The sequence below is a fragment of the Marmota monax genome, unplaced genomic scaffold, assembly GCF_021218885.2.
Source record: "Marmota monax isolate L192 unplaced genomic scaffold, Marmota_monax_Labrador192_F-V1.1 WCK01_AAM20220418_F8-fsc00059, whole genome shotgun sequence".
NCBI lineage: Eukaryota > Metazoa > Chordata > Mammalia > Rodentia > Sciuridae > Marmota > Marmota monax.
The window spans coordinates 784,590-811,548 of record NW_026693595.1 but is presented as its reverse complement, the minus strand read 5'-3'; the positions used below and the strand labels follow the sequence as shown (position 1 = coordinate 811,548).

The 26,959-nt window shown below is 38.5% G+C and overlaps 1 protein-coding gene across 6 annotated transcripts in view; it reads left to right on the top strand.

The window, feature by feature from the left end:
* Gcnt1 (glucosaminyl (N-acetyl) transferase 1) overlaps positions 1-22,656 on the top strand; it is a 47,891-nt gene extending 25,235 nt beyond the window's left edge. For 4 of the 6 annotated variants that reach the window (XM_058583996.1, XM_046459477.2, XM_046459480.2 and 1 more), the window contains exons 2-3: positions 19,355-19,503; positions 20,791-22,656. In XM_058583996.1, the coding sequence (XP_058439979.1) occupies positions 20,943-22,229 (1,287 nt within the window). In that variant the 5' untranslated portion in view covers positions 19,355-19,503; positions 20,791-20,942 and the 3' untranslated portion in view covers positions 22,230-22,656. Of the gene's footprint in view, positions 1-17,789; positions 17,861-19,354; positions 19,504-20,790 lie in introns of all 6 variants that reach the window. The other 2 variants (XM_046459478.2, XM_058583995.1) reach the window with 1 other exon arrangement.
* Positions 22,657-26,959: the final 4,303 nt, after the last annotated feature.

Genomic DNA, 26,959 nt, shown 5'->3' with positions numbered 1-26,959 from the left:
ACACACAGCAGCTGGTGACGCTGAGAGGCCCCGAGCCCAGGGTTTGCAGCAGTTTTATACATTCTTTGGAGAAGGCAGGGACCCCCACATACATCATAGCATCTCTTAGCAAATCATCACACACCCTGGGAAAATCAAACAACAACTCTAAAACATGATTAGCACATTCACTGGCGGGAACAAGTTGGGAAGGGGTGATTGGTTACTACAAGAGGGGGGGTTCATTTGAACTGATTGGTTTAAGCCAAGAGGGGTGTTTGTGCTGAACTACATCGTTTTCCCAACACGTTATTAACCACCATAAACTACTGGGAGGGTCATCTGGCATCCCAGGTATTTCCCTGTCTCATGCTGATTGGTAGCTGCTGCTAGGGGGTTGCTATGGATCCCCACCTAGCCTGACTGAGTCAGGGACACCTGGTGCAGCAGATCTCTCCTGTTATTTGTAGATAAACAACTTAGAAGGGTGGGAATGTGCCTAGGAGTGCCCTGTGGGTCTTTCCAAGGACAAAGGCCATGTCCCTTCCTTGGACAGGCTTTGCTCTGAGGTAGAGGCTGGTTTTTCACCAGCTAAATTTCACAAAAATATTGTATATTTGGTGGATATATTGAAAAATAAGTATCTGACATTCCAGGAGGCTAAGGCAGAAGGATCTCTTGACTCTAGGAGTTTGAGGTCAGTCTGGCCAACATAGCAAAACCCAATCACCAGAGAAACAAACAACAACAGCAGAAAACCCAGATAAGTATTAGGTATAGGTAGCTAGATAATACGAAGTAAAATATCAACAACAACACAACAACAATAATTATTATTATTTAGGTAGCAGAACCAAGAGTGTACTACTGTAATTAAACTAGTACATTGCAGTTTATGTTTCCCTCATTTTTTTATATTATAATGCACATAATTTAGTGGTACAGTAGTTCACACATATCATTTTAAAATAAACAAATTGAGGGCATGTAAATCTTTTACTCTTAGGGTCTATACTAAAAAACTTGGCAAGCTTGTAATTTGAAACACATTGAGTCATATGAATAAGTGCATGTATATATATAACTTTGAAGTCAAATGTAATTCTATACATATGTAATGTGTGGAATATAAAAAGTCAAATGTAATTATGTATATACATAATGTAAAAATGTAAATATATATGTTTATGCATATTTGTAAGTATATCAAATGCAAATATATACATATATTTATTTGTAAATAAGACAATTTAAAAACTTCCTTGCTGATTAAAAGTATAAGCTGATTTAAACTGGTAAAACTGATTTAAAACTGCTTCTTCCTAATGATATACTCCTGAAGTTTATCCCGTAGAAAATAAAATTACTTCTGGTCTCAATGGCACATTCCTATAATCCCAGCATTTTGGGAGACTGAGGCAGGAGGATCAAAAGTTCAAGACCAGCCTGTGCCACTTAGCAAGGGGCTAAGCGATTTTGCAAGACCCCATCTTTAAAAAACAAACAAACAAACAAACCAAAAAAACAGACTAGGGATGTAGCTCATTGGTAAAGTGCCCCTGGGGTTCAATCCCCAGTATCAAAGGGGAAGAAAAAACAGAGGAGAGAAAGAGAGAGAAAAGAATATTACTACTAGAATAAAAGTGTTCAAATTATGAAAAGTGATGAATAGTGTCTTGTTTCTCATAAAATGTGTTTTTTATCATCCTATAATGTATATATTTATCAAAGTATCACTTCATGTCTTATAAATATACATAATTACTTATCAGTTTAAAATATACATATATAAACCTTTAAGCAAGTTTCTTTAAACCTGGGCATCCAGAAATCTTGGAGTTCCTCCTGGGCAGGTTGATGTTTTCAGTGATTTAAGCATTGGGCTTGGGATGGCTTCTTTCATCCACTGGCTTCAAGTGCTGTTGTCCTCATAGCTTTTGTTGGGAACCAGTCTGAGCCAATTTGTTTTTTTTTAAAACAGATTTGTAAGGCTGCAAGTCTCTGGCAGCTGTACTAGAGCAGGTGACAGTGAATGGTAAAGTCTTAGATTGGGAGCTCCCATGAACACTGCCCACGAACTTAATGGCAGCAGCATTCGGCTGACCATAGAATTGGAGGCAGGTAATCAGGAATTTTCTGGGATCAGCAGCTGGACAAGGGAATGTGCCTAGGGCATTGTCTAGGGTTGTTCAGCTTGCCAGGCTTGTTTGTTCTTTTTTTTTTTTTTTTTTTTTGTACTGGAGATTGAACCCAGGAGCGCTTTATCACTGAGCCACATCTCCAGCCCTTTTATTTTTTAGTTTGAGACAGGGTCTCACTAAGTTGCTTAGGGCCTCTATAAGTTGCTAAGGCTGGCCTTGAACTTGTGATCCTCTGGCCTTAGCCTCTAGAATTGCTGGGACTACAGGGGTGTACCACCACCTGGCAGCTTGTTTGTTCTTTGGATGTAAATGTAGGACTTCCCTCCAAGATATTCCCAACCCTTCCAACAGAGGTGGAGCACCCCCATCTCACTTCTGTTAGGTTAACCAACAAAGCCACTGAGTTCACCAACAGAGGACCCAGTTCTAACTCTTCGTGCTAATTAACAAAACCTCTGGTTCCTGATTTAAAGGAACAGACATAGTAGCTGCTGCTCAAGTGTGGCTGATTCTGGGATGTGTTCCTGTGGGAGTCTCTTGACCTTGAAGCCCCACAGGGTAAATAGATGAAAACCTGCATGTGTATATCTTACTGGCTGTGAAGTCAAATGTCTTTTTTTTTTTTTTTTTTTTTTTTTTTAGTTGTTGTTATTTTGGGGTTTTGTTTTTTATTTTTTGTAGTGCTGGGGATTGAACCCAGGACCTCATGAAAGTTAGGCAAGTGCTCTACCACTGAGCTAAGGCCCCAGATCCCTGCCAAAACACTCTTAAAGTAAATTATAGACAATATCAATATTGATTACTTTGTGTCTGAGAACTTGTATGTTCTGTAAAAATATGAGGCGTGGCTACAAATATAGGATTTTAAAAACATGTATAAATGGAAATGAGTACCTTTACAGTAAATATTTCATATCCACAGACATTTCTGGCCATTTTGAGAAATATCCTTTCAGCTAAATTGGGTTCAGTAGGAAGGGGCCCAGTTTCTGATGATTTTAGAACATGAAAGAAATTAACATTATCCTGATAAATCAATTATGTTTAGTAATATATCCAAAATAAATTATAAACACTTTTTAAAAAAAATAACAGACTTCTTGTTGGATTCATGCAGAAATTTTTTTTTCTTATGTTAGAAAACTATCTGTATTGAAAAAGGGAATGAAAAGAGAGAAGCAATGTTTGACTGATATTGACCACAAAAAAATGTCAGGTTTCTCATGTGTGGTTATGTGTGTGGCCCCGTCCTCTAAGGCCCAGCAAGAACTAGAATTGAGCTGAGGAAATTAGGTCGTGTGAAAAGATATATACCAACCAGTGTAAAGTTTCCATTGTGGTTATCCTTAGTCTTCCACTCCATCTTGACCCTTATAAAATACCTATGTCCCTGGGCCTCAGCTTTCTCGTGAATCAAAGAGAAGGGTGAGCTGGGTGCGGTGGCTAGTTGGGAGGCTGAGGCAGGAGGATTGCAAGTTCAAGGCCAGCCTTGAGAATTTAGGTAGACCCAGTCTCAAAAAGGGCTGGCGGTGTAGCTCAGTGATAAAGGGCCCCTGGGTTTAATCCCCAGTAATGCAAAAATAAAAGAAAAATGAAGAGGGTGGACCTTGGGACTAGAGGGACTATTTTCTTAAGAACTCGTGATTGGCTGCTCTGCTCTAAGAAGTTTTCTTAATCGGATGAGTTGGAGAAATGCTGAATACCATGTCCCTGGCTTTAGATTTTTGCAGTAGGCATTATTATCTTTAAGATAAAAGAAATACAAAGTGTAGCAGTTCAGCATCTTGCCTCACGTGCTTTATGTCTACTTCTCTCTGAATTTACTGGTTGTCAGGATCCACTCACACCCAATACCTGCTAGTTGTCAGAATACACCCACACTGAATACCTAGTACCCCGCTCCCAGGACCCTTGCTTCTAGGACTTTGACCTCTCTCTGAAATTCCTTTCAGCCCTACAATGGTTACAGTGTCCCCCAAATAGTTTTTAATTTAATAGTACTCTACAGCATGTCAGAAATTACAATCCTGTAATTTCCCCCAGAAAGCTCAGCAAATAACCACTGGGTAAATTTCTGGAGAGCAGGGAGTATACATTATTTATGTTTGTATGTTTCTCCCTAGAACATACGAATCAGTTTTGTATAATAGGTGTTCAGTGTGGAATTAAGTCCAGCACATTGAAGAATTAAATAGTAAGCTCAAAATATGTATTCTGTCTTGGTATCAGTCTAAAAAATGTGAATTAAATATTTGAACAAATGTTGGAAAAGAGGAATAATCAACAATCATAATAAATTACTAATGCTTACAAAGGCTCAGTATGTATTAAATACAGTGTAAGCATGTTATAAATTGGTTCTTATGCATTTGTTGTTTGTTTTTTACTGGGAATTGAACCCAGGTGTGCTTTATCACTGAGCTACATCCCAACTCTTTTAAAATTTTTTTACTTTGAGACAGGGTCTCACTAAGTTGCTGAGTCTGGCCTCGAACTTGCAATCCTCCTGCCTCAGCCTCCTGAGTTGCTAGGATTACAGCTGTGCACCACCATGCCCAGTGGTTCATGTATTCTTAATAAAAACTCTTATATACGTGATCATTTTCCCAATTAAATTGGTTAAAATTAATTATGATGATTATTTCTTACCAATAAAGAAGCTGAAGTTACACAGCACATACATATATCGAAACCTTGCATGGTACTTCATTAATACGTGCAATTTTTATGTTTTTATGCATCAGTTTAAAAAGTAAATATAAGTTATAAAAAGAAGGTAAATTGGGAGAGGTTAAGGGCTTCCTGAAGTCTGAGTTGATGAATGATGGTTCCCAGGTTTCCTGCTGGGGCCTTCTGGCTCCAGAAATCACTGACATCACATTCTCCTGCTTCTCACATGTGAACAAACTCAAGAGAAAATACTCGGCTACTAGAAATAACAAAAGGAAACTTTAATGATGTACCATTTTACAGTTGCAATAGTGACAAAAATAATTACAGTGTATGCTTATGTACTGCATAATTAAAATAATTATGTAGTCGATGTAGAAGAAAATGGTACTCAGCTGTTACTAGTGACAGTGTAAGTTAAGTGGCCCATTTGGAAGGCAATCAAGATGCATGAGGATTTGCAAAATATTATTTTGGAATTTTTGTTTGTTTTATTTTGTGAAGGGGCTCGCTGTATTGCCCAGCCTGACCTTGAACTCAATGATGCTCCTGCCTCAGCCTCCTGAGTAGTGGGGTTAACAGGCGTGTGCCATTGCACCTGGCTTGAGATTTCTCAGTAGTGACCTAAAGGCTCCACTCCTGGGAATTCCAAGGAAAATCCTTTAAAATACAAGGAAAAACAAAGCTATGAGTGTAGCTTGTATTTATAACAATAAAACTTGGAAATACCCTTAATATTCAACCATAAGACACAAACTAATCATGGCATTTTTCCAGTAATTAAAAAAGTCAGAATAGAAAACTAAATCCCTGCCGCTGCTGCTGCTGCTGCTGCTGCTGTGTGTGTGTGTGTGTGTGTGTGTATGTGTGTGTATGTTTTACTGGAGATTTAATCCAGGGGTGCTTAATCACTAAGCCACATCCCCAATCTTTTTTGTTTGTTGTTTTGAGACAGGGTCTTGCCAATTTGCTGTAGGTCTCACTAAGTTGTTGAGGCTGGCCTTCAACTTGATGTCTTCCTGCCTCAACCTCCAGAGTCGCTGGGATTACAGGTGTGCGCCAGGACACCCAACCCTGGTGCTATTTTTTTCTGAGCAGTTATTTAAGTCTGTAATGTCTTCATAGACAGGTACCAGAAGGGAATGTGAAGAATGAACCCTACATGCACACAATATAAATGTGCATCTCTCATTTTTCCACTGCCCATTTACAATATATTTATTTGGAGGTTTACTGGGGTCTTGTTTGGTTGGTTTGTTTTGTTTTCCTTTGGGGTGCTGGGGATGGAACCCAGGGCCTTGCATGCTAGGCAAGTGCTCTACCACTGAGTACCTTCCCAGCCCTCCTGGTTTTTTCATGCTGCAAAGTACATACTTTTGATTTTTCTTTCCACATTTTTTATTGGTTCATTATAGTTGTACATAAAGATGGGATTTGTTGCTACATATTCATACATGCACACAATATAGCAATATAGTATGGCCAATAGCACTCTACAGCATGTCAGAAATTGCTGATTTAATTTACTTATCTTTTGTGCACTGAGGTGCAGTTCCTTTCCAAATACAGTTTCATCTCACAAGCCTCTTTTTATGTCATTACATTGAAAATTACTTTATCTTGGCTTTGGTGATAACTAAATTCAACAACTGTACCAAAATCTGATTTAGAGCATTTTGAAAATGATAATGAAATTTACCAGTTGAGTTTTTGAAGCAATTTTAAAAGGCATGTTCAGAACCCAGATCACAAAGAGATCCCTGAGGGTTGATGAGGTTGCTCTGGTATTGTAGGACTGAACCCCTTTGTAGTCTTCACACCCACAAGAAGATTGGGGAGACTCTGAAACTCCTGAAAGGTCAGGAGACCAGGTGAGTATCATTAGGACCTGTTAATAACTGGATTCATTGTCATTCTTGGCCAGAAATAAAGACTGTTCTCTCTTGTATTTGCTCCCTGGGGAGTCAACCCTGACCTTACTTCTTACTTCTGATAAGCCGGACCAAATGACCACATTCAAAACAGCTAAAGCCTCAGTTTCCTTAATTGTAAAGTGAGAATAAAAATAGTTACTTACAGGGTGGTTGTGAGAACTAAATGTAAAAATGTGTATAAAGTACTTGGCAAAAGTACTTGTTGTTAATATTACCAGTTTCCTCAATCTGAGTTGACTTTGTATAAGTACCATCTATTTGATAATCATCTTTAAAGGAAGTAAAAAAAAAAAAAAACACCCAGTCCTGAACACATTTTGTGTCCATGATCAAATGAGTATCAAGAAGTTTTCAAATTTGAGGGAGTATTTATATTTTGCCTTTGCTGTTTATGGTGGTGATACCAGCAAGTCAGGAGGCCAAGGCAAGTGGCAATCACAGTTTCAAGGCCAACCTTAGCAATTCAGCAGGACCCTGTCTCAGAATTTTAAAAAAGTAATATAAAAAGGGCTAGGGATATAGTTTAGTGGTAAAGTGCCCCCGAGTTCAATCCACAGCACCCACTTCCCACCCCCAAAAAAGTATTTGGCCTTTGCAGCAGGACTTCTGTGTCATCCCCCACTTCCCTGAGACACAGCCCAGTTGGTCCAATAGGCCCAATAGGTCATCAGATTCCTCCAGACCCCTTCATCAAATGTCTGTTAAGGAACCCAAAGTACTTAGCACTGAGAAATTGGGGAGCCTTATCCGAATTCGACCACTCACTCTTTTGTACAGATAACCAAAGTCCAGAAAGGCTAGGATAAATCCCAAAGATGAGATAAACACACTAGCCAATATAAGGCCAGTTGTTTTGGGTCTCTTTATAAATGCTCATTCTGTGGAACCCAACACTAAGTGTTTTGAATTCATGTTCCACTCCCTGACACACTATAATTTGGAACATTTAAGTATTGTTCTTTAGTTTCCTTTCTTGGAAAAGACTGAACTAGAAGGCATATTTAACAAAAAGCACCGAAGATATTGCCCTTCATTTTGAGATATGTGAGAGAGGAATGAATTTTGCAATATCTGGAGATGTATATATTTTGTCTTCACCAATTGAAAAAGCTTGTGCTAGGCCCAGGGAGCAATGCAAGTAGAGGGGGACAGGAATGAAGCATAAGACTAGATCCTGACCTGAAGCAGTTCACTAAAGCACAGGCGTGGATGGATAGGTTCATAGAGTTATGTGGGATTGAGAGGTGATGGTGATGACATCTTTTTACTGGGCATCCCTCTGCTGGTTGCTATATAGATTTTTTTAATCACCACTAAATGAGATTGGTATTGGCAGGGGCGGAGGGTGCTGGGGATTGAACCCAGGATCTTTACATGTTAGTCAAGCTAAATACCCAGCCCCATGATTTCCATTTTTCAGATAAGAAACTGAAGCTCAGAGAAATGAAGACAACTTGCAAAGACCACACATTAGTACATTTTATTGTGAGGATCTATGCTCATTTCTGCTTGACTTCACACTTCTCTTTTGCTCTGTGGCCTCTAATAGTGAAATATGTTGGATTTCAAAGAATGGACAATCATATGGTTCAGGAAGCTGGATTTTGAACATGCTAGAGGAAATCAGGCAAAGAAAGCCCTCTTCCTTCTTGTTAATGGTGCTGCTTGTGTTTTGTCATTTGGAATGAGAATACTTAAGCAATCACATTTAGCAAACTGAAAATCCAGAATTTGGGAGCTATCTCTAAAATTAAGACTAATAATTTCTGGGACTAACAAAACTTTGGTGGAGACTAGAGCATTTAAAATCTGGTTTATTCAGAACACCACCCCCTGTCCCCCTTCCCCGCAGTCTGTGCAAACTGGATAGGTTGAAGTTTCATCCAGCTCAGTAACCTCAGTGGAAAAACCAAGGCCACCATAAGATTTTCTGCAGTATTGTTCTTGACATGTGGCTTAGTTTTCTCATCTTCAAAATTAAGAGTGGACAAAATGAATTTTAAAGTGACTTTCCAGTCCAAAATTTGGTTTCCATAAAACTGTGGTGTCATCTTCAACGTTAGAGACTACTTACATTTATATTAAGAAAAAAGAAGAAAGGAAATGTATATAGGCCATCTGGAATTTTGAAGTAGACAACAAGATCTTTTATACTTCTTTTTGGCCTGCAGTGGTAATGAGGTTGAAGATTCCTTTTAAAGACAACTCTTTGTATTCTGTGTGTATATAAATAGGTATAGTTCCGTTGGGGCCTATCAAATTCAGCCTCTGCAAATAGATTGCCCTGCCAGACAGGACAGGTTTTTCCCATGTAAAAGGTAGTCTTGCTATTACTCAGACTTCCAGCAAATTAGGGTAACAGTAAAACCACATAGTCCAAGAAGGCAGTGCACTAGCCTTTGAGAAAGAACCAGACAATCTTTGTTCTTAATCCCTAAATTTTCATGACACTAAACTAAAAAAGTTCCTTTTATTTCTTCAGACAACCTGGGGTCAAACCTTCCTTCCTAATATATTTCCTTCATTGTCTATCTTTTCCTAAATCAATTTTCAAAACCTCTTCTGATTTACATTCTTCAGGGCTGAGGATAGAGCACTTGCCTAGCAGGTATAGGGTCCTGGGTTTGACCCCCAGCACCACAAAAATAAGTGAATAAATAAATAACAGTCTTCTCTAACTGTACTTACCAGCACTAAAGATGTGTCTACTCAAGTTGTGAGTCAGAAGTATCTTGACCTAATCTTAATAAAGAGGTTAAAAACAAATACCCACTAGCTGGGTATGGTGGCACACCCCTGTAATCCCAGCAACTCGGAAGACTGAGGTAGGAGTACTGCAAGTTCAAAGCCAGTCTCAGCAACTTAGCTAGGCCCTAAGCAACTTAGCAAGACCCTGTCTCAAAATAAAAAGCAAACAGGGGGTTGGAGATGTGGTTCCATGGTTAGGCACCCCTGGGTTCAATCCCTGGTACCAAAAAGCAAAAAAAGGTCCTGGGGGTGCAGTTTGATGGTAAAACATCCCTGGTTTCCATTTTCAGTACCCCCCCCCCCGCCCCCCCCCCCCACACACACACACAAAAAAAACCTTGGGGTTAAAACTGTGTCACTAGGAAATTCAGAGGCATATAGTCTGATCATGGTGTGGTGCAGCCATCCCACCCTACTCTGCACCAGCCAATATAGAAACTCTGTACCTACTAGATAGCATTCACCCCTCCCTGGACCTGGAAACTCCGCCCTACTTTCTGTCTGTATGAACTTGGCTACTCTGAGTGCCTCCCATAAATGGAGTCACACAGAGTCTGTTTGTTTGTGCCTGGCTTGTTTCAGTGAGCATGTTGCCTTCAGAGCTCCTCGTGTGGTAGCATATATTAGAATGACATTCCTTTTTAAGATGTGAATACTATCCATTGGATGTACGGTAGCTCACATTTTGTGTATTACTTCCTTTTCCTTACTGTTAAAATGATTTCTTTATTCTGATACTTCCATACAATCATGAACATGTTCCTTTGACTTTCAAGGGTATATATGAAATCTGTGTGTAAAATCAAATGTATTTCTAACACCATCATGTGGAATCCTTTTTTAAATGAGCATGAAATGGTGTTCCCGTATTTCTTCACCTCCATTTTTGTCTTAGTACCAAGCTGGAGTTGGTGTCTTTAAGCCCCACTGCTTTGGCCATGATTCCACTGTGGTGGCCACACTTGATGGAGCACAGAGGTGGCCCTGGGAAGAGAGCTCTTCAGCAAGATCACTCGTGCCCAGCCTGACCCTGCCAGTGTGCTCACTCCATCCTCTTCCTTTTTCTTTCTTGACTCTATTATATTGTCTCTGGGTTTGTGGGAAAGGATTAACCCAAGCCAGTGATCAGATTTTCCTTCACCCTTTCTAGCTGACATTTGGGGTTTAAAGAGAGATCTAGATGGAGGGCATAGGCCTTTAGTCTCTGTGTGTGTGCACACACACACGTGGGCACAGACACATAGGTATATGTGTGAGTGGCTGTTTATCATCACTCTACAAGAATTCACCACAGTGAGAAACAGACTTAGTGACACAGTAAAGTGGGAAAGGGGGACCTTAGGGTTACAAAACACGAGTGGCAAAGTGCTATCATCTCTTACCTTCCTCTTTCTAAACTGCTCTTATTCTACATTACCATCTCTGTTTCCTTTCCAGCTTCCTTTGCTTTAGGTTTCTACTTCCTGAATAAGAATATAAAAAGTAGGGAACGCATTTCTTTCTGGTGTCTAAATCCCACCCATTTGCAAGATTCAGGTCACTTGTAACCAAGGAAGCCTTTCTGAAACTTTAAGTGACATTTTGTTTCAAAGTAGTATAAAGAGTAAATGAAAAAGAATTCTATAGAACTTTTTTATGACATCAAACTCAGGGGAAATCAGTTTTTCTATAGGTGACAATAGAAATCAAATTTTATTTTATTTCATCTAACATAAAATTAGGAAGAGAGCATTGAACATTTCATTAATTATACTTCTGTATCTTCATTTCTATATTTTCAAATTGTATATAATTATAAAACATTGTATATTGTGTGTATAGGTGTGTGCCACAAAAATACAATGTGTCACATCATATATATGTGATTAAACAGTAAAACGAATTGTAAAAAGAAAAATTCTGGTATTTGTTCTATTTATTGAGACTCTAGTGTGGCACGTGCCTATAATCCCAGCAGCTCCAGAGGCTAAACCAGGAGGATCATGAGTTCAAAGCCAGCCTCAGCAAAAAGCAAGGTGCTAAGCAACTCAGTAAGACCCTGTCTAAATAAAATACAAAATAGGGCTGGGGATGTGGCTCAGTGGTCAAGTGTCCCTTAGTTCAATCTCTGGCTACCCCTCCCCCAAAGTCTTTAGAATATTGATTTATTGCAGTTATATTTAAAAACTGATAACTGATTAACCATCCTTATAACTCTTAATTTTATTACTACCTTTAAAGCTTAAAAACATCCTGATTTTAATTAAACTTATAAATGTACATTCTTTAAAAAAAATATTTCCACAGAATGCCAAAAACTATGAAGGGTGTAAAGTTTTACTTGATTTGAAAGTTAACAATTATTATGTATCCTACAGGGGGAAAAAATAAAAGACTCAGGGGCCAGAGAAGAAAGATAGTTTGTTACTTATAGTAATACCAGTAGTAAAGAATTGGTGTTTTTCATGTTGGTTTCTCAAGCCCTAATTGGCATGGGGCAATGCAGAGGGCCAGGTGAAAAACCTGGGTTGCATTTTAGGAAAGGAACCCTGAGCTAAGGGAGCGTAAATCTTTTAAAGTAGGTTGTATGCATGCTATACTTTGCTCTAGGTAACATTGTCTTTCTCTACTTTGTTTTTTTTAGTGGGGCTGTAGATCAAACCCAGGACATCGTTCATGCTAGGATAAGCACTCCACCACTGCGCAATATTCAGCCCCACATTCTGAGAAGAAACTATTTGTAACCTAGATTCTAAATAACCAGCTAGGCTATTGGTCAAATATGATGTAGAAAAAAAGGCATTTTTATAAAAAGTCATAAGAAATCTTTCTCAGCAGATTAACTGGAAGACTATGCCACCAGAAGGTAAAGCCCACCAAAACTGTGATAGCAATAAAAACAACAGCATCATCATTTTGGAGTGCTTAATGTCTCCAGAAACTCTCCCAAGTGATTTACATATGTTAGCATAAGGAATCTCTATGAACACCCTACACAGAATATGTTGTCTTCCAGATGAGGAACCCAGGCATAAAGAAGTTACATAGTTTTCCCATGGTCATGTAGCTAAGTGAGCAGAAGACTTATGATTCAAACCCATGTAATCTGATACCCCAAATTTGTGCTGTTGCTTATCAAGAAAGAACCTCAATTAGAACAAATTTTAAAATAAATAAATACAAATTTAAAAAAGAACCTCAGAGAAGCTAAGTGAGTGACAGGCATCAGAGACAACCCTCCAAACAGGTCAAGAATGTGAGGGGCCCAGAGGCCAGGTACCCTGAGATCAAATAAAGCTACTGAGTTGCCAATGTTAAGAAAGAAGAACTCTACACAGAATGGCAAGGCCTCCGTCTTCAGTCTCATCTTCTTCCTGCTCCTTCTCTTGATCTGCTTCAGGTGATATGGGGGCTCCTTCCCTTGCTATCCTAAGTATCCTGAGACTGAATGTCTTTAGCCTCAAACACAGTAGTTGGTATTTTGCTCCATTCACAGTAGCCTCTGGTTCTCAGAACAATAGTCCTTGGAGTGTGGGTGAAATACAACCCAGAGTATTCACTGGGACTAGAAGCCAACTGAACAAACCTAGACCATGCTTCCTGTTGCAGAGGCACTAGGGTGTGGACCCTGATTCACCACCAGCTCTTTCTGCATGCCCATCCAGATGCAGAGATATGTGTGTATATCTTTCTAGGTATGTGTGTATGTGCAAGTGTAGTTTTCTTGTGAAAGAGTATTTCTACCATTTTCAAAAAATGGTACTGTAGGTAGAATTTTGCTATATTAATTTATAATTAGAAGTATACTGTTCTTACTCTTATATTACTTTTCCTTTAATTATTAACAAAGGAATTAAGGAAAATGTAGCCTGAACTACATGTAGCTCATTTCTTTAAACTTTTTTTTTTTAATTTTCATTTTCTTCTCTATATAGTGGTGTTTTCCAAATTAACTTACTAATTTTGTAAGTTTATGGTACTGGGATGGATATGAGTTGTTAACGTCTGGTTCATTTTGAAATACAGAAGTATATGCTAGTCATATCTAATAGATTTTATTTTAAAATGTCACTATAGCTTTTCTTTTTTTATGTTGTAGGTCTTCTCGTGTTCTTGCTTATTTCAAACTGGAATCTAGATCTGATAATTAGTGGTTTGGAAACTTTGTACATGCATCTGCTCATGCAGTTATCACTGTGAAAATAGTTTTGCACTAGGTTATGACCTTTACCCCTACTTTATTCTCCCATCTGAATCTTACTACCTTGAGTTGTTGCACACAAAGAACATTTGGTGGTGGAATAAAATTCAAAAAGGGCCCTTTAACTTGCAGCAGCAAAGTAATCTAAAACATGGTGCCACAGCTAACTATATGATGCTGGGCACTCTAACCCTTTCCAACCCATCATTCCTGTTGTTCTATTGCTCCTAATCTGTTTTATAAAAATCTCTCTCTCTCTCTCTCTCTCTCTCTCTCTCTCTCTCTCTCTCTCTCTCTCTCTCTCCTGGCCTGGCCCTAGGGATGGAAACCAGTATCTTGAACATAGTTTTCTCAAATTTAGATTGATAGTTTTTACATTATAAAAACCCTGATGTTCTTAGCTAAACCATGGGGTACATTATAATTGCTTTTTCCCCCCCATTATTGCATGACTCTGCTTTCCTTTGGAGTCCAAAATTATCTTCAAATTATCTTTCTAGTCCAAAGCTATTGCTTCATTTGCTTTGTTTTCAAGGTAGTTTATTACAAATTCAACCCTAAAATTCTGCCCATTTTTAAAATCAGTTTTCGGCATGTTGATTTCCATCAGTTATCCCATTAGTTTTACCTTCTTGAGGGCATCACTCCTAGAGCTTCTGGACCTGCTCTGGTCTGCTGTGGTTCTCCTTGGTTTCTTACGTGTTCAGCCTAGAATGTCCCTTCCCTGTGGTCCTGGGGGTTCCCTTTTCTTTCCTGGTGTGCTAGATCCATTTTTTGATTCTTACTATGACTTCCCCATTCTTGGTTAATGCTTAAGGTTTTTTGTTGGTGGTAGGGTGGTATTTATGTTTTGTTTTGTTTTCAGTGCTGGGGATCATACCTGGAGTCCTGCACATGTTAAACAAGCACTCTACCTCTGAGCTACATCTTCCTCATCCCAATGATGAGGCATGTTCTCTAGTAGCTTGCTGAGAAAAGGTGCATAAGGACATTTTGAGACTTTGCCAGCCAGCAAATGTTTTTATTTTACACTTATATTGATTGGCAGCTCATCCGAGTATAAGAATTCTGAGCTGGAATTTGGTTTTCATGAGCACTTTGAAGGAATTGCTCTATTGTCTTTTGTTTTTTGTAGTTGGATTTGTAAGGTATGAAGACATTCTGCCTCTGAGTTCATTTTATGTGGCTTAGTTTGACCCACTCTCTGGAAGCTTGTGTGATAGTCTTTTTTTCCCAGTATTCTGTTATTTCATGACCGATTAATCAATGTATCTTGGTATGGGTCTGATTTTATCCATTGTACTGGGACTTCAGGGGATTTTGCAATTCCTTCATTTTTGGAAGTATTCTCAAATTATTTCATCAATGGTTTCCACCCCTGCTTGTGTGTGTGTGTGTGTGTGTGCATGTGTGTGTGGTGTGTGTATGGTACTACCAGGCATGGAACCCAAGGAGACTCTACCACTGAACTATATGTCCACCCCTTTTTCATTTTTTATTTTGAGACATATCTCACTAAACTGATCAAAAATTTGCAGTCCTCCTACTCAGCCTCCTGAGTGACTAGGATTACAGTGTGTGCCACCATACCCAGCTATCTATTTTTATTGAAAGCATTATCTGACTATATTATGAATAGTTTTCTTCTCCCCAAACAGCCCACTTCCTTTGAACTTTAAGGTACTCCCAGGGTAAACAACACAGTTATTTTTTCTCTTGGCTTAGTTGGATTTCCCAGTAAATGAAACTCCTTCCTTGGCTTGACATGTTTCTGAGAACTGAGAGGGGCAGACTGGTTAGGAATGGGGAAGATGTTGTGCCTGTGATCCTGTTTGCTGGATGGGAATCCTGCCTTCCCTGGTGCCTGGTATGCCCCAGCCTGGGGACCTCTGCCAGGCTTGAGGTGGAGACCCACCTGCGCTGTAAACAGCTGCCAAGTCTCCCTTCAGAGCTGCAGGGTCTCTGGTTCCTGAGCCCTTTGAAGATCCTGTAGTGTAATTGGAGCTGGTTCCTCCAGTCAGGCAGGGATTCATGGGTCTGCTTAACCAGTTACTTCTCACCTTTTACTACTCCAATTCTGTTTTCTGCCTCCTCTCTCTCCCCCCAGGGTCATTGCCTGCCTTCACATTCCATCAAGTACTCAAAAGCACCCTTTCCTTGACCCAGAGGTTGTTAGTTTTGTGTTCAAACACTTGTAGCGACTCTGTGGTCACCAGAGGAGCTCTTGATGTTTTTTTTTATGGTCCTCTTCCTTGACCTGCTCTCCTAGTTATTAGAAGTATAAAAGAACAGAATCTGTTTTCTTATTTTTAGAACTTAGTATCCTTATACTTCCTCGTTTTAGTTTTTTAAAGTCACAGATGAAGGGTCATTGCTTGTAGGTGCCGAATTTTCTTTGCATGGAGAATTATTTTGTTCCATTCCTTCCTAGGTAGTGTTTTCTAGTTAAACTAAAAATTTTTGGATGACTGAAGGTGCATTAAAATACTATATACCATGTGCAAGTTTTATTTCTCTTGAAACTTCTTTTCATCCTGGAATCCTTTCTGTGTGAAATTGTGTTTTCCCATTTCTTAGCCAATTTTTATGTGGGCAAATGTTCTAGGTGCTGAAAGTATGTTAATGGTTAATTAAAATTTCTTTTAATGATTTCCCTTCTGAATTTACCATGGTGGTAAATATATAAAATCAAAACATCTCTCATTAGATTGTGTGTTTGTCCTTTAAGTCAAATAGGAAAAGAAAATTGTTACAAAGAAATTAACTTTTGTACTGTTGTATGTTTTACTTACTTATATACCTCTACTGCTGCTTTTTATTTCTTCCTGTGGATTTGAGTTACCATCCAGCATCTTTTCATTTTAGTTTAAAGGACTCCATTTAGTACTTTTAGGAGGGTATTTCTGTTGGTGAATTCTCTTAGTTTTGTCTATTTAGGAGTGTATTACTTTCTCATTTTTTTGAATGATTTTGCTAATTATAGAATTTACAATTGATAGTCTTTTTCTTTCTGCATATTGAATATAACATCCACTATCTTCTGGTACCCATTGTTTTTTATTTGAAGTTGTTAGTGATTTTTCAGGACCCATGGAATAATCATTTTATATTTTCAAGATTCTTTGTTTTTCAACAGTTTGATTATGAAGAGCCTACGTAAAGGTGTTTTTGAGATTGTACTCTTTGGATCTCATTGAACTAGGATTTGTGATTTTATTTATTTTTTATTTTTTAAAGTACTAGGGATTGAACCCAGGGGCATTCTATGTCTCCAGCCCCTTTGCTTTAATCTTTTATTCTGAGATGGTCTAGATAAGTTGCTGTAGCTGGTCCCAAACTTTTGATCGTCTTGTCTCAGCCTCCAAATTTCTGGGATTGCAGGTGTACACCACCACGCCCAGCTGCAAATTAGTTTTTATTTGGTTTTAGTAGACTATTTTTTTCAGCAGTTTAGGTGTACTGAAAAATTTCATAGAAAGGACAGAGTTCCTACATACCCCCTCACTCTGTTTCCCCTATTATTAGCATCTTGCATTAGTATGGTATGTTTGTTAGAATTGAATCTGTATTTCTACTTTAAAAAAAAAATAGAAATACAGTGCTGGGGATTGAGTCCAGGAATTTGCATAGGCTAGGAAAGCATTCTGAGTTGCACCCTCAGGCTCCTTTGTGCATTATTATCAGTGTGTGTGTGTGTGTGTGTGTGTGTGTTGTGGGGATTAGATCTATGGCCTTGTACATGCTAGGCAAGTGCTTTACCACTGAGCTATATACCCAGCCCTAATCACTTAACTACTGATAATTCTCATTGACAATTCACTCTGTGTTTTATTCTGTGGGTTTTGACAAATGTGTAACATCAGTTAGCCACCATTTCAGTATCATACAGAATAGCTTCATTGCCCTAAAAACTGACCTGTGCCCTACCTATTAATCACTTCCTCCTTTCCCCTCCAAAACTGTAACAGACACAGATCTTGTTAATGTCTCTGTAGTGTTGACTTTTCTAGAATGTCATATGATTGAAATCATATAGAGTATGTAATCTTTTCAGACTGGCTTCTTTCACATAGCAACATGTATTCAAAGTTCCTCATATCTTTTGTGGCTAAATAGCTCATTTCCTTTTATCATTAGGTGGATGTATCCCAAATTGTTTATTCATTCACCTCCTGAAGGATATCTTGGTTACTTCAAAAATTTGGCAAGTATGAACAAAGTTGCTAAAAACATGCATATGTAGGTTTGTGTGTACATATCCATTTATAACTCATCTTGGGTAAGTACCAGGACTTTGATTGCTAGATTGAATGGTTAATCTACTCTTAGCTTTGTGAGAAACTGCCAAAATGCCTGCCAAACCAGCTATACCATTTTGCATATGTGGACTTCTTCAAGCTATTTGGATGTACAGATGAGTATTTTTAAAGTCAGATTTGGAAAGTTTTTAGTCATTATTCAGATATTCTTTCTGCCCCCGCCCCTCTTCCCTCTTCTCTACTCTCCTTCCTGGACTCTAATTGCTATTTGTTGGTCTGCTTGATGGTGTCTCAGTTCTCTGAGGCATTGTTTACTTTTTTTACTTTTTTGTTGTTGTTGTTGCTCCTCAGACTATATATATTCTCAGTTGGCCTGTCTTAAATTTCACTGAATTTTCTTCTGTCATTTCAAACTTGCTGTTGGAACTCCACAGCCAGCTTTTTCAGTCAGTTATTTTAACTGTGCATTTCCAGACTTCTGTTGGCTCTGTTTTGTAAATTCCCTTTACTAAAGTTCTCAGCTGGTTAAATGTCATTCTGAGTCTTTGTTTAGTTAAATCCAGTGCCTGGGCTTCCTTGGGGATCAGTTTTATTGACTATTTCTCCCCTTATATGTGGGTTGAACTTTTGTGGGTTTTTTGTTTTGTTTTGTTTTTTGCATACCTTGTAATATTTTTGCTGAAACTGGACATTTTATAATATGTCAATTTTAGCAAGCAGACCTCTACTCTTACCCTGCCCAGGACTTGTTGTGTTTGTTTAGTGACTTTTTGGATGAGTTTTTCTATATTTATAGTTTGAGGCCCCTGTAAGGCTCTGCTGTAGCTTCATGTTCTGCTAAGGATTGGGCAGGAATTGCTTAGGGGCACATTGTTGTTTCTTGTTTTGATGTTTTAGTGATGGAAATTCCTTATTTTACCAGAATTGTTTGCTTTCTAATAGTTAAGGTAGTTGGAAGAAAATGAGACAAGCAGCTTATTCAATTACAGGATTGTCATTAATATGCCAGTGAGCATTGGGAAGTTTCACAGTGAGGGTGGGATATGTTGGATTTCCAATCATCTTGAACATTAAACTGTCCCTTGTCACACATTTTGGGAAATGTTGCTAGAGCTTCCTTTCAAAATGCTCAGCCTATGGCTGGAGTTGTAACTTAGTGGTAAAGCACTTATTTAGCATGCAAAATCCCCAGGTTCGATCCCCTAACACTTCAGGTGTTGGGGGGAGATCTAAATGTCAGTATGTTTTCACACCTTTACCAACCACAACCTTAGCATTAGGAAAATACAATTATAGAGAAGCAAATTTTAAAAGATAGAAATCTGCCATAATTTTGAGGGGAAAAAAAGTACATCTATACAAAGAGAACCAGCATGCTTTCTTGTGTGCTGCAAGTACACATATAGTTATATCCCTTCATGCATTTCCCTTTTCATTTCACAGACTTTTAAAAAAGCTTCAAGGGACATATTACCATCACTGGACGCCTGATTCACTGAAGAAAACTGGCAGTGAGAGGTACTCTGAAGGGGTGCAGGATGTTACCAAGAATCTCAGCACTTATTGATCCACACTTTCCTTAGTTCTCAATGGTAAAAAGTCTGAATACCTTTCTTAACATTATTCTAAACTAATAATGGCCAACTGTTTATTTTCATTTGTATTATTGATCTTCACAATTGACTTCCTAATGAAATATTTAAAGTATCAGTGTTAATTCTGCTGTTTAAAACTCATTTCAAATCTCTTTAAATCTAGTATGGTCAGAACTAATGGTATTTGATCTTCTTTTTCAGAATAGCACCTATTAGTTATAGAACCAATTGTCAAGTTATAAAGTTGTTTTTAAAAAATGAAATAATACTTGAATTTTTTAAAGCATTTTATATAGTAAAAATTAGAAAGTAGACAAAAGTTCTGTCATATACAGCTCTTGTTTTTCTGAGGGCTTAATAATTATAATTAGTATTATAATTATAATTAGTATTAATTAGTATAATTACTCAGTTTAGGAAATTCAGGCTGTATCTTCATATAGTGCCTGACATGGAACTAAGATTAAATGTAGGGTCACCCAAACACAGTCCCAAATCTGGTCTGGTTTTAGCTGAGCCCTTTGGTTCAGTTTGAAAACTCAGTTTACTTTCCCTTCTTTCAAAGATCCTTTGAAGTCCCTATCATTCCTGAACTTCTAAGTGTAGCCCTAATCCGAAATCAGGAAAAAGCCAAGTGGATATCTGATCTCTTCAGATCTTATGGCTGCTGATGCCACGTGGTGGACTTTAATAGATGTCAGGAAGAACTGAAATTAGTGTAACCATTTCAAGAAGAGGGTGTGCTAGCTTGTTTGGTGGTGCATGCTGGTAATCGAGTGGCTCAGGAGGCTGAGGCAAGAGGATCGTGAGTTCAAAGCCAGCCTCAGTAACTTAGTGAGGCCCTGTCTCTAAATAAAATATAATATAAAAAAGAGCTGGAGATGTGGCTCAGTGGTTCAATCCCCAGTGCCAAAAAAAAAAAAAAAAAAAGAGAGAGAGAGAGAGAGAGAGAGAAGGTGTGCTAATTCTTACAATTGGCTTACTTTCAAAAACTTGCCCAGTGTGGACAGTTCAACAGGTAGATCGTCCACTATGTTTTGCACTTCAGTGTACCTGAGAGGTAAAGTGTTTATTGTGGAATATTTTAGAACATTAGGCCTGGGTGGGGTTGTTAGGTTTTTCCTCCTCCAACTTGTGGTTTTAATACTGGAGACTGTGGGTTTCCTGTAAAACTCCCTTTTTGCTGATTAACCCACTTTTGTTTTTGTTTTGTTACAGCCTCATAACAAATAGCACGGTTCTTGAGTTCTATATTTATAAAGATCATTTCTGTTTTTCTTTTAGTGCTGTTGGTTACTTTCAAGATGCCTTTGTACTTCTGGTAAATTCAAACTGGCAACTCTTAAGGCCACGCTGGACAGAAAGTCAGAAGAAAGATCATTGGTGCTGGAAGCCTAGAAGATCACTTAGAGGAAAATCTCGGACTGTCATTTGAAATGCTGAGGAATTTATGGCGGAGGAGACTTTTTTCTTGTCCCACTAAATACTATTTTATGTTTCTTATTTTTTCCCTAATAACTTTCTCTGTTGTAAGGATTCATCAGAAGCCTGAATTTGTAAGTGTCAGACACCTGGAGCTTGTTGGAGATAATCCTAGTAATAATATTAATTGCACCAAAATTTTGCAGGGTGATGCAAATGAAATCCAGAAGGTAAAGCTTGAGATGCTAACAGTGAAATTTAGAAAACGTCCTCGGTGGACACCATCTGACTATATAAACATGACCAGTGACTGCCCTTCATTCATTAAGATGCGTAAATATATTGTAGAACCTCTTAGTAAAGAAGAGGAAAGCTTCCCAATTGCATACTCCATAGTGGTTCATCACAAAATTGAAATGCTTGACAGGCTCCTGAGAGCCATCTATATGCCTCAGAATTTCTACTGCATTCATGTAGACAAAAAATCAGAGGACTCCTTTATAGCAGCGGTAATGGGCATCGCATCCTGTTTCAGTAACGTCTTTGTGGCCAGTCAGTTGGAGAATGTAATTTATGCATCCTGGAGTCGGGTTCAGGCCGATCTCAACTGCATGAAGGACCTCTACAGAATGAGTGCCAATTGGAAGTACTTGATCAATCTTTGTGGGTTAGATTTTCCTACTAAAACCAACCTGGAAATTGTCAGGAAGCTCAAGTCATTCATGGGTGAAAACAACCTGGAAACGGAAAAGATGCCATCTAATAAAGAAGAAAGGTGGAAGAAGCATCATGTGGTCATTAACGGAAAGTTGACTAATACGGGGACTGTCAAAGTGCATCCTCCACTCAAAACACCTCTGTTTTCGGGCAGTGCCTATTTTGTGGTCAGTAGGGAGTACGTGAGGTATGTGCTAGAGAATGAAAACATTCAAAAATTCATGGAGTGGGCACAAGACACGTACAGCCCAGATGAGTATCTCTGGGCCACTATTCAGAGGATCCCTGAGGTCCCAGGCTCCCTGTCCTTAAGCCACAAGTATGACTTGTCTGACATGCAGTCAGTTGCCAGGTTTGTCAAGTGGCAGTACTTTGAAGGTGACGTTGCCCAGGGTGCACCTTACCCACCCTGCAACGGGGTCCATGTGCGCTCAGTGTGTGTTTTCGGAGCTGGCGACTTGAACTGGATACTACGTAAGCACCACTTTTTTGCCAATAAGTTTGACCTGGACGTCGATCTCTTTGCTGTTCAGTGTTTGGATGAGCATCTGAGGCATAAAGCCCTGGAGATGTTAGAACACTGACCACTGAAGGCAAATTTTAGGAACAATAAGAAAAATACTCAAAACATACCCCCATCTGCTTTCTCTGCCTTGACAATAAGAAGGATTATATGGTGTCCTCTTTGGGGTGAGGATTCTCCTATAGTATCTAGAGTCAACATGAGGGGGGCACTTAAAGTGACTGGGGGCTGGATACGGTGACAAGGCATTGTGGAGGCGAGACCAGAATGGGGCTGGGAGAGAGGCCAATGTAGGAATCAGCCTCAGGGATTGTTAAAGAGCTCAGGGACTTAACAAAACGAGATTTGACTTGTGCCAAAATTATTTTAAGGATTTTAAATATAACAATTTTCCTGATATGAAGAAATTTATAGCAATAATCAATCAAGAATATAAATTTATCTCAGATATTATATTTGTTGGAATAAAAATTTGATTTTACTTTAAATGATTCTTGTAAACATTTTACTTTCTGCTCTAAAATTATACTGTGTGGTGTGTCTGTAGTCCATCTTAAATAGGTTTGATTTAACATTATTATTTCTGACTTATTTTTGCTTATAACAACGCACATATATTTTTAAAAGCAAAAAAAAAAAAAAACGACAATTTCTATGCATCACTTGGATTATTAAGTTATTCAAGGCATCAGCAGGGTAACAGTGCTGCACCCCTGTCATCCTAGCTACTCAGGAGGCTGAGGTAGGAGGATTGCTGGAGCCCAGGAGTTTGGGACCAGCCTGGGCAACATAGTGCGATTGTCAAGGAAGGGAGGAAAGAAGGAAATTCAGGGTTTTGTTGTTGTTTGTTGTGTTTTATCTATTGTTTCTACAAAGAGTAATGCTTAATTTTCCCCAATATTTCTCTCTGTACTCTTCCCTACTAATTTCCCCAGACTCTCTATCAAGCTGTGCAAATTGTTAGAGCCCTTATATTGCTCTCTTGGTTCTCTGATGTGATCTGATTGCCAGTAATTATTAAATTATTACTAAGAACTTGGAAAAGGTAAAGCAGATCTGGGATGGATGGAGGAGAAGGAATCTAGGCTGTTTTGCAGGCACATGATCAGATTTTTTGTTTGTTTGTTTGTTTTTTTAGAGAGAGATTTAGTTTTTGGTGGACACAACTTCTTTATTTTATTTTTTTTTATTTTTATGTGGTGCTGAGGATCGAACCCAGCGCCCCACACATGCCAGGCGAGCGCCCCACACATGCCAGGCGAGCGCCCCACACATGCCAGGCGAGCGCACTACCGCTTGAGCCACATCCCCAGCCCCATGATCAGATTTTTAAGCTCCAGCAATTTACACTGTCCCCAGAAATTAAGACTTTTTTTACTCATTGGATCCACTTATATCCAGGTCCACAAGGTGGTTGTATCCTAAGGTCATCTGTGCTCTGAGAAGATCTGGCCCTGACCTTGGCTCTCTGTGTTGTATGTTTGTTGACTGTTCCTTAGCCTGGTAGTTTTAAGCATCCCCCTCTCAGGCCTCAGTGAGGAGAGAAGAGGTCTGCTATTTGTTCCACAAAGGCCTATTGGAAGGCCTGGGAAGGGACTTCAAGTTTCAGACAGATGTTTTGATTGTTGGTATTATTTATAGCATATGGTTTTTACTCTCTCCATTTTCACCAAAATAGTGAATTGGGGGTTACTACAGATGATTTGGGGTTACTAGAGTGCTGTCTTGCATCTCCTAGTAAATGATTAAAAAAAAATTATAGTACTTTGCTAAGTTAATACTGTTCAGCCAAAGATCTAATAGTATAATTGTGACGGCTTGTCATTGAACATTAGACTTTAAACAAGAATCAGGAGAATCGCAAGTTTGAGGCCTGCCTGCACACTTCCCTGTCGAAAAGCTGGGAGCAGTAGCTCACACTTGTAATCCCCGCAACTCTAGAGGCAGGAGGATTGCAAGTTCAAAGCTATTTAGCAAAGCCCTAAGCAACTTAGTGAGACCCTGTTTCTAAATAAAAAGGGCTGGGGGCTGGGGATATAGCTCAGTTTGTAGAATGCACAAGGCCCTAGGTTCAATCCCCAGCACCAAACACAAAATAATAATAATAATAAAAAAATAAATAAAAATAAAAAAGGCTGGGGATTTAGCTCAGAGGGTAAGCTCCCCTGGGTTCAATTCCTGGTACTAAATAAATAAAGGGCTAGAGATGTAGCTAAGCACAGCTGAGGGAAAAGGGAAACCCACCCAAATAGTTTGTTTTGAATATCATCATGAATGCTTTGTTAACCCCTTTTACCCCTTTGAGTGAGCCCCATTTTGGATGCAACACATTCTAGAAAGTGGTAAAATTGATAGGTTTCATATCTTTCTATTAACTTGAATACATATCATTTAAAACCTGTTATAAAATTTATTATTATTATCACTTTTTTTTTTAGTGCTAAAGTAACAACCCAGAGCTTCATACATGCTGGACAGGCAAACACTGAATCATTGAGCTATGTTGCTAACCCCATATTTCATTAATACATACTTTTTAATGTTAGGGGCTTGTCATTAGAATACTGACTTAATTGTTTTGATACATTAGAACCCAAACGAATGGTGCATGCCTGTAATCCTAGCTACTTGAGAGGATAAGGTGTTAGGTGAGTTCAGGACACCAAGATGGCAGAGGAAGGGTATAAGAAGGATGCCACTGGAGGACCAGACAGTGATACAGGGAAAGGAGTCATGTCCCTGTTTACAATAAGCCATTACCATGATAACTCCTGCCACTGAGGACTTATCACCATAACAACACAGATTCAGTATTTTAAAATGACCAATGGGGGTAAAGTGGGCAATATTCTAATCAGGTATCATAACGTTAAGTAAGGTCGTCAATCAGGTCTACAAAGGAAACACAACACATCAGTTCAGCATATAAAACACTAATTCCCAGCCATGGGGCCTTGAGTCTCTCTCATTTGCTTGGCTCACTCCACTCTCGTACAAAGTGCTACCTCCATCTTCACCATCAATAAACCTGCGCTTAGTCTGTGACTTGTGTGTGTCTTGTTCAGTTCTTTGTTCAGGACACCAAGGACTTGGATCCTAACTAGACACACTGAGGATAACAGAGGCAGGAGGATCATAGGTTAAAGGCAGCCTCCACAGCTTAGCCAGGCCCTGACTCAAAAAGGGCTGGGGATGTAGCTCAGTGGCAAAGCATGCCTGGGTGCGAGTCCCAGCAGGAAGAGTGAGTGATCTTAATGGGAATATGTCACTATTCATCCTGGCAGCAAACTACAAAATTTATAGACAAACTGAAGATGTGTGGGACCTAGATGAAGAAAACGGAAGACCCACATAAATGGAAAATGCACTGTGCTCTTAGCTGATAAAATTAAATATTTTAAAAATATCCTGTTTTTCCAAATTGGTTCATTGGTAAATGCAAGTCCACTTGTTTTCTCAATGGGTTGATAAAATTAGCTAAATTTCCTCTGAAACAAAAATAAAATTGCAAGAATACCTAGGAATATGAACCAGAAATAAAGCCTTGGAATACTATATGTAAAGCCATATTTTAAAGGTATAAATATTAAAATATACTATTAGTGCACATTAAACTCTCAGACTGATGCCATAGTGACTGGAAATACATGATACTATAATGAAGTATTTCAAAGAAACAGGAAAGAAAAGGTAATTTTGGAGAATATAAGATTATAATGTCATAATGTACACCAAAGTTCAGATGGATTGAAAATGAAAATGAGCTAGAAGGACATATTAGTGACTATCTGGATGTGATGGAATTTTCCAAATAAAAGCAATGGAAAGATTAAACAGACTAGAGATTTAACTAAGGGTATGTATCTTCTGATTATGAAAAAACAAAAGGTAATTGAGATTGGGAAAGTTGCCAATCAATTTTTTTTAAAGAGGCTTATTATTTTAATATGGAAATGATTTATTCTGATTTTTTAAAAACATTTTTATTGAGAGATTCACATAACACACATTTCACCCATTGGAAGTGTATACCTCAATGGTTTTTAGTATAACCATCACCACAATCAATTCTAGAAACTTTTCACCCCAAAAGAAACCTTATGCCCTTTAGCAGTCACTCTCCATAAACCCCTCATACTAATATGTGTGTCTGTGTGTGTGTAGATATACACACATATATTAGTATGAAAAATATATATGTATATATTTGGTACCAGGGGTGCTTAACAAATGAGTCACATCCCTAGTTCTCTTTATGTTTTATTTTGAGATAGGGTCTCACTAAGATGCTTAAGGTCTCACTAAAATTAGCTGAGGCTGGCCTTGAACTTGCAATCTTCCTGCCTCCGCTTCCCAAGTCTTTGGGATTACAGGTGTATGCTACCATGCACAGGTCTAATATGTATTTTTAAAGCATTAAGATGCCAAATGAAAAATGAAAAAAGGTTATAATGATTCACAAAGGTGAAGTAAAGTAAATATTAATGTCTAATATGAAAAATGTCCATATCTTTAGTATCTAGCAGTACTAAAGGCCTTATACTATATAAGATACCCATTTAATTGTACATCTTATATGGAACAAATCTTTCTCTACAGTAGTCCCAATAATTGAACCAATCCTGTGGGCCACTGTTAATCAGACTTTAAGATCTCAGGATGCTTAGATTGGTAGCAATTTTACCTATAGCTCCTGAGAATGTATGTGACTTTTATTTTCTTATGCTGGTAAATGTTAAATCAATAAAAATATCCCAAATTAAAACAATTTAATTTTTGGATATCAGATTA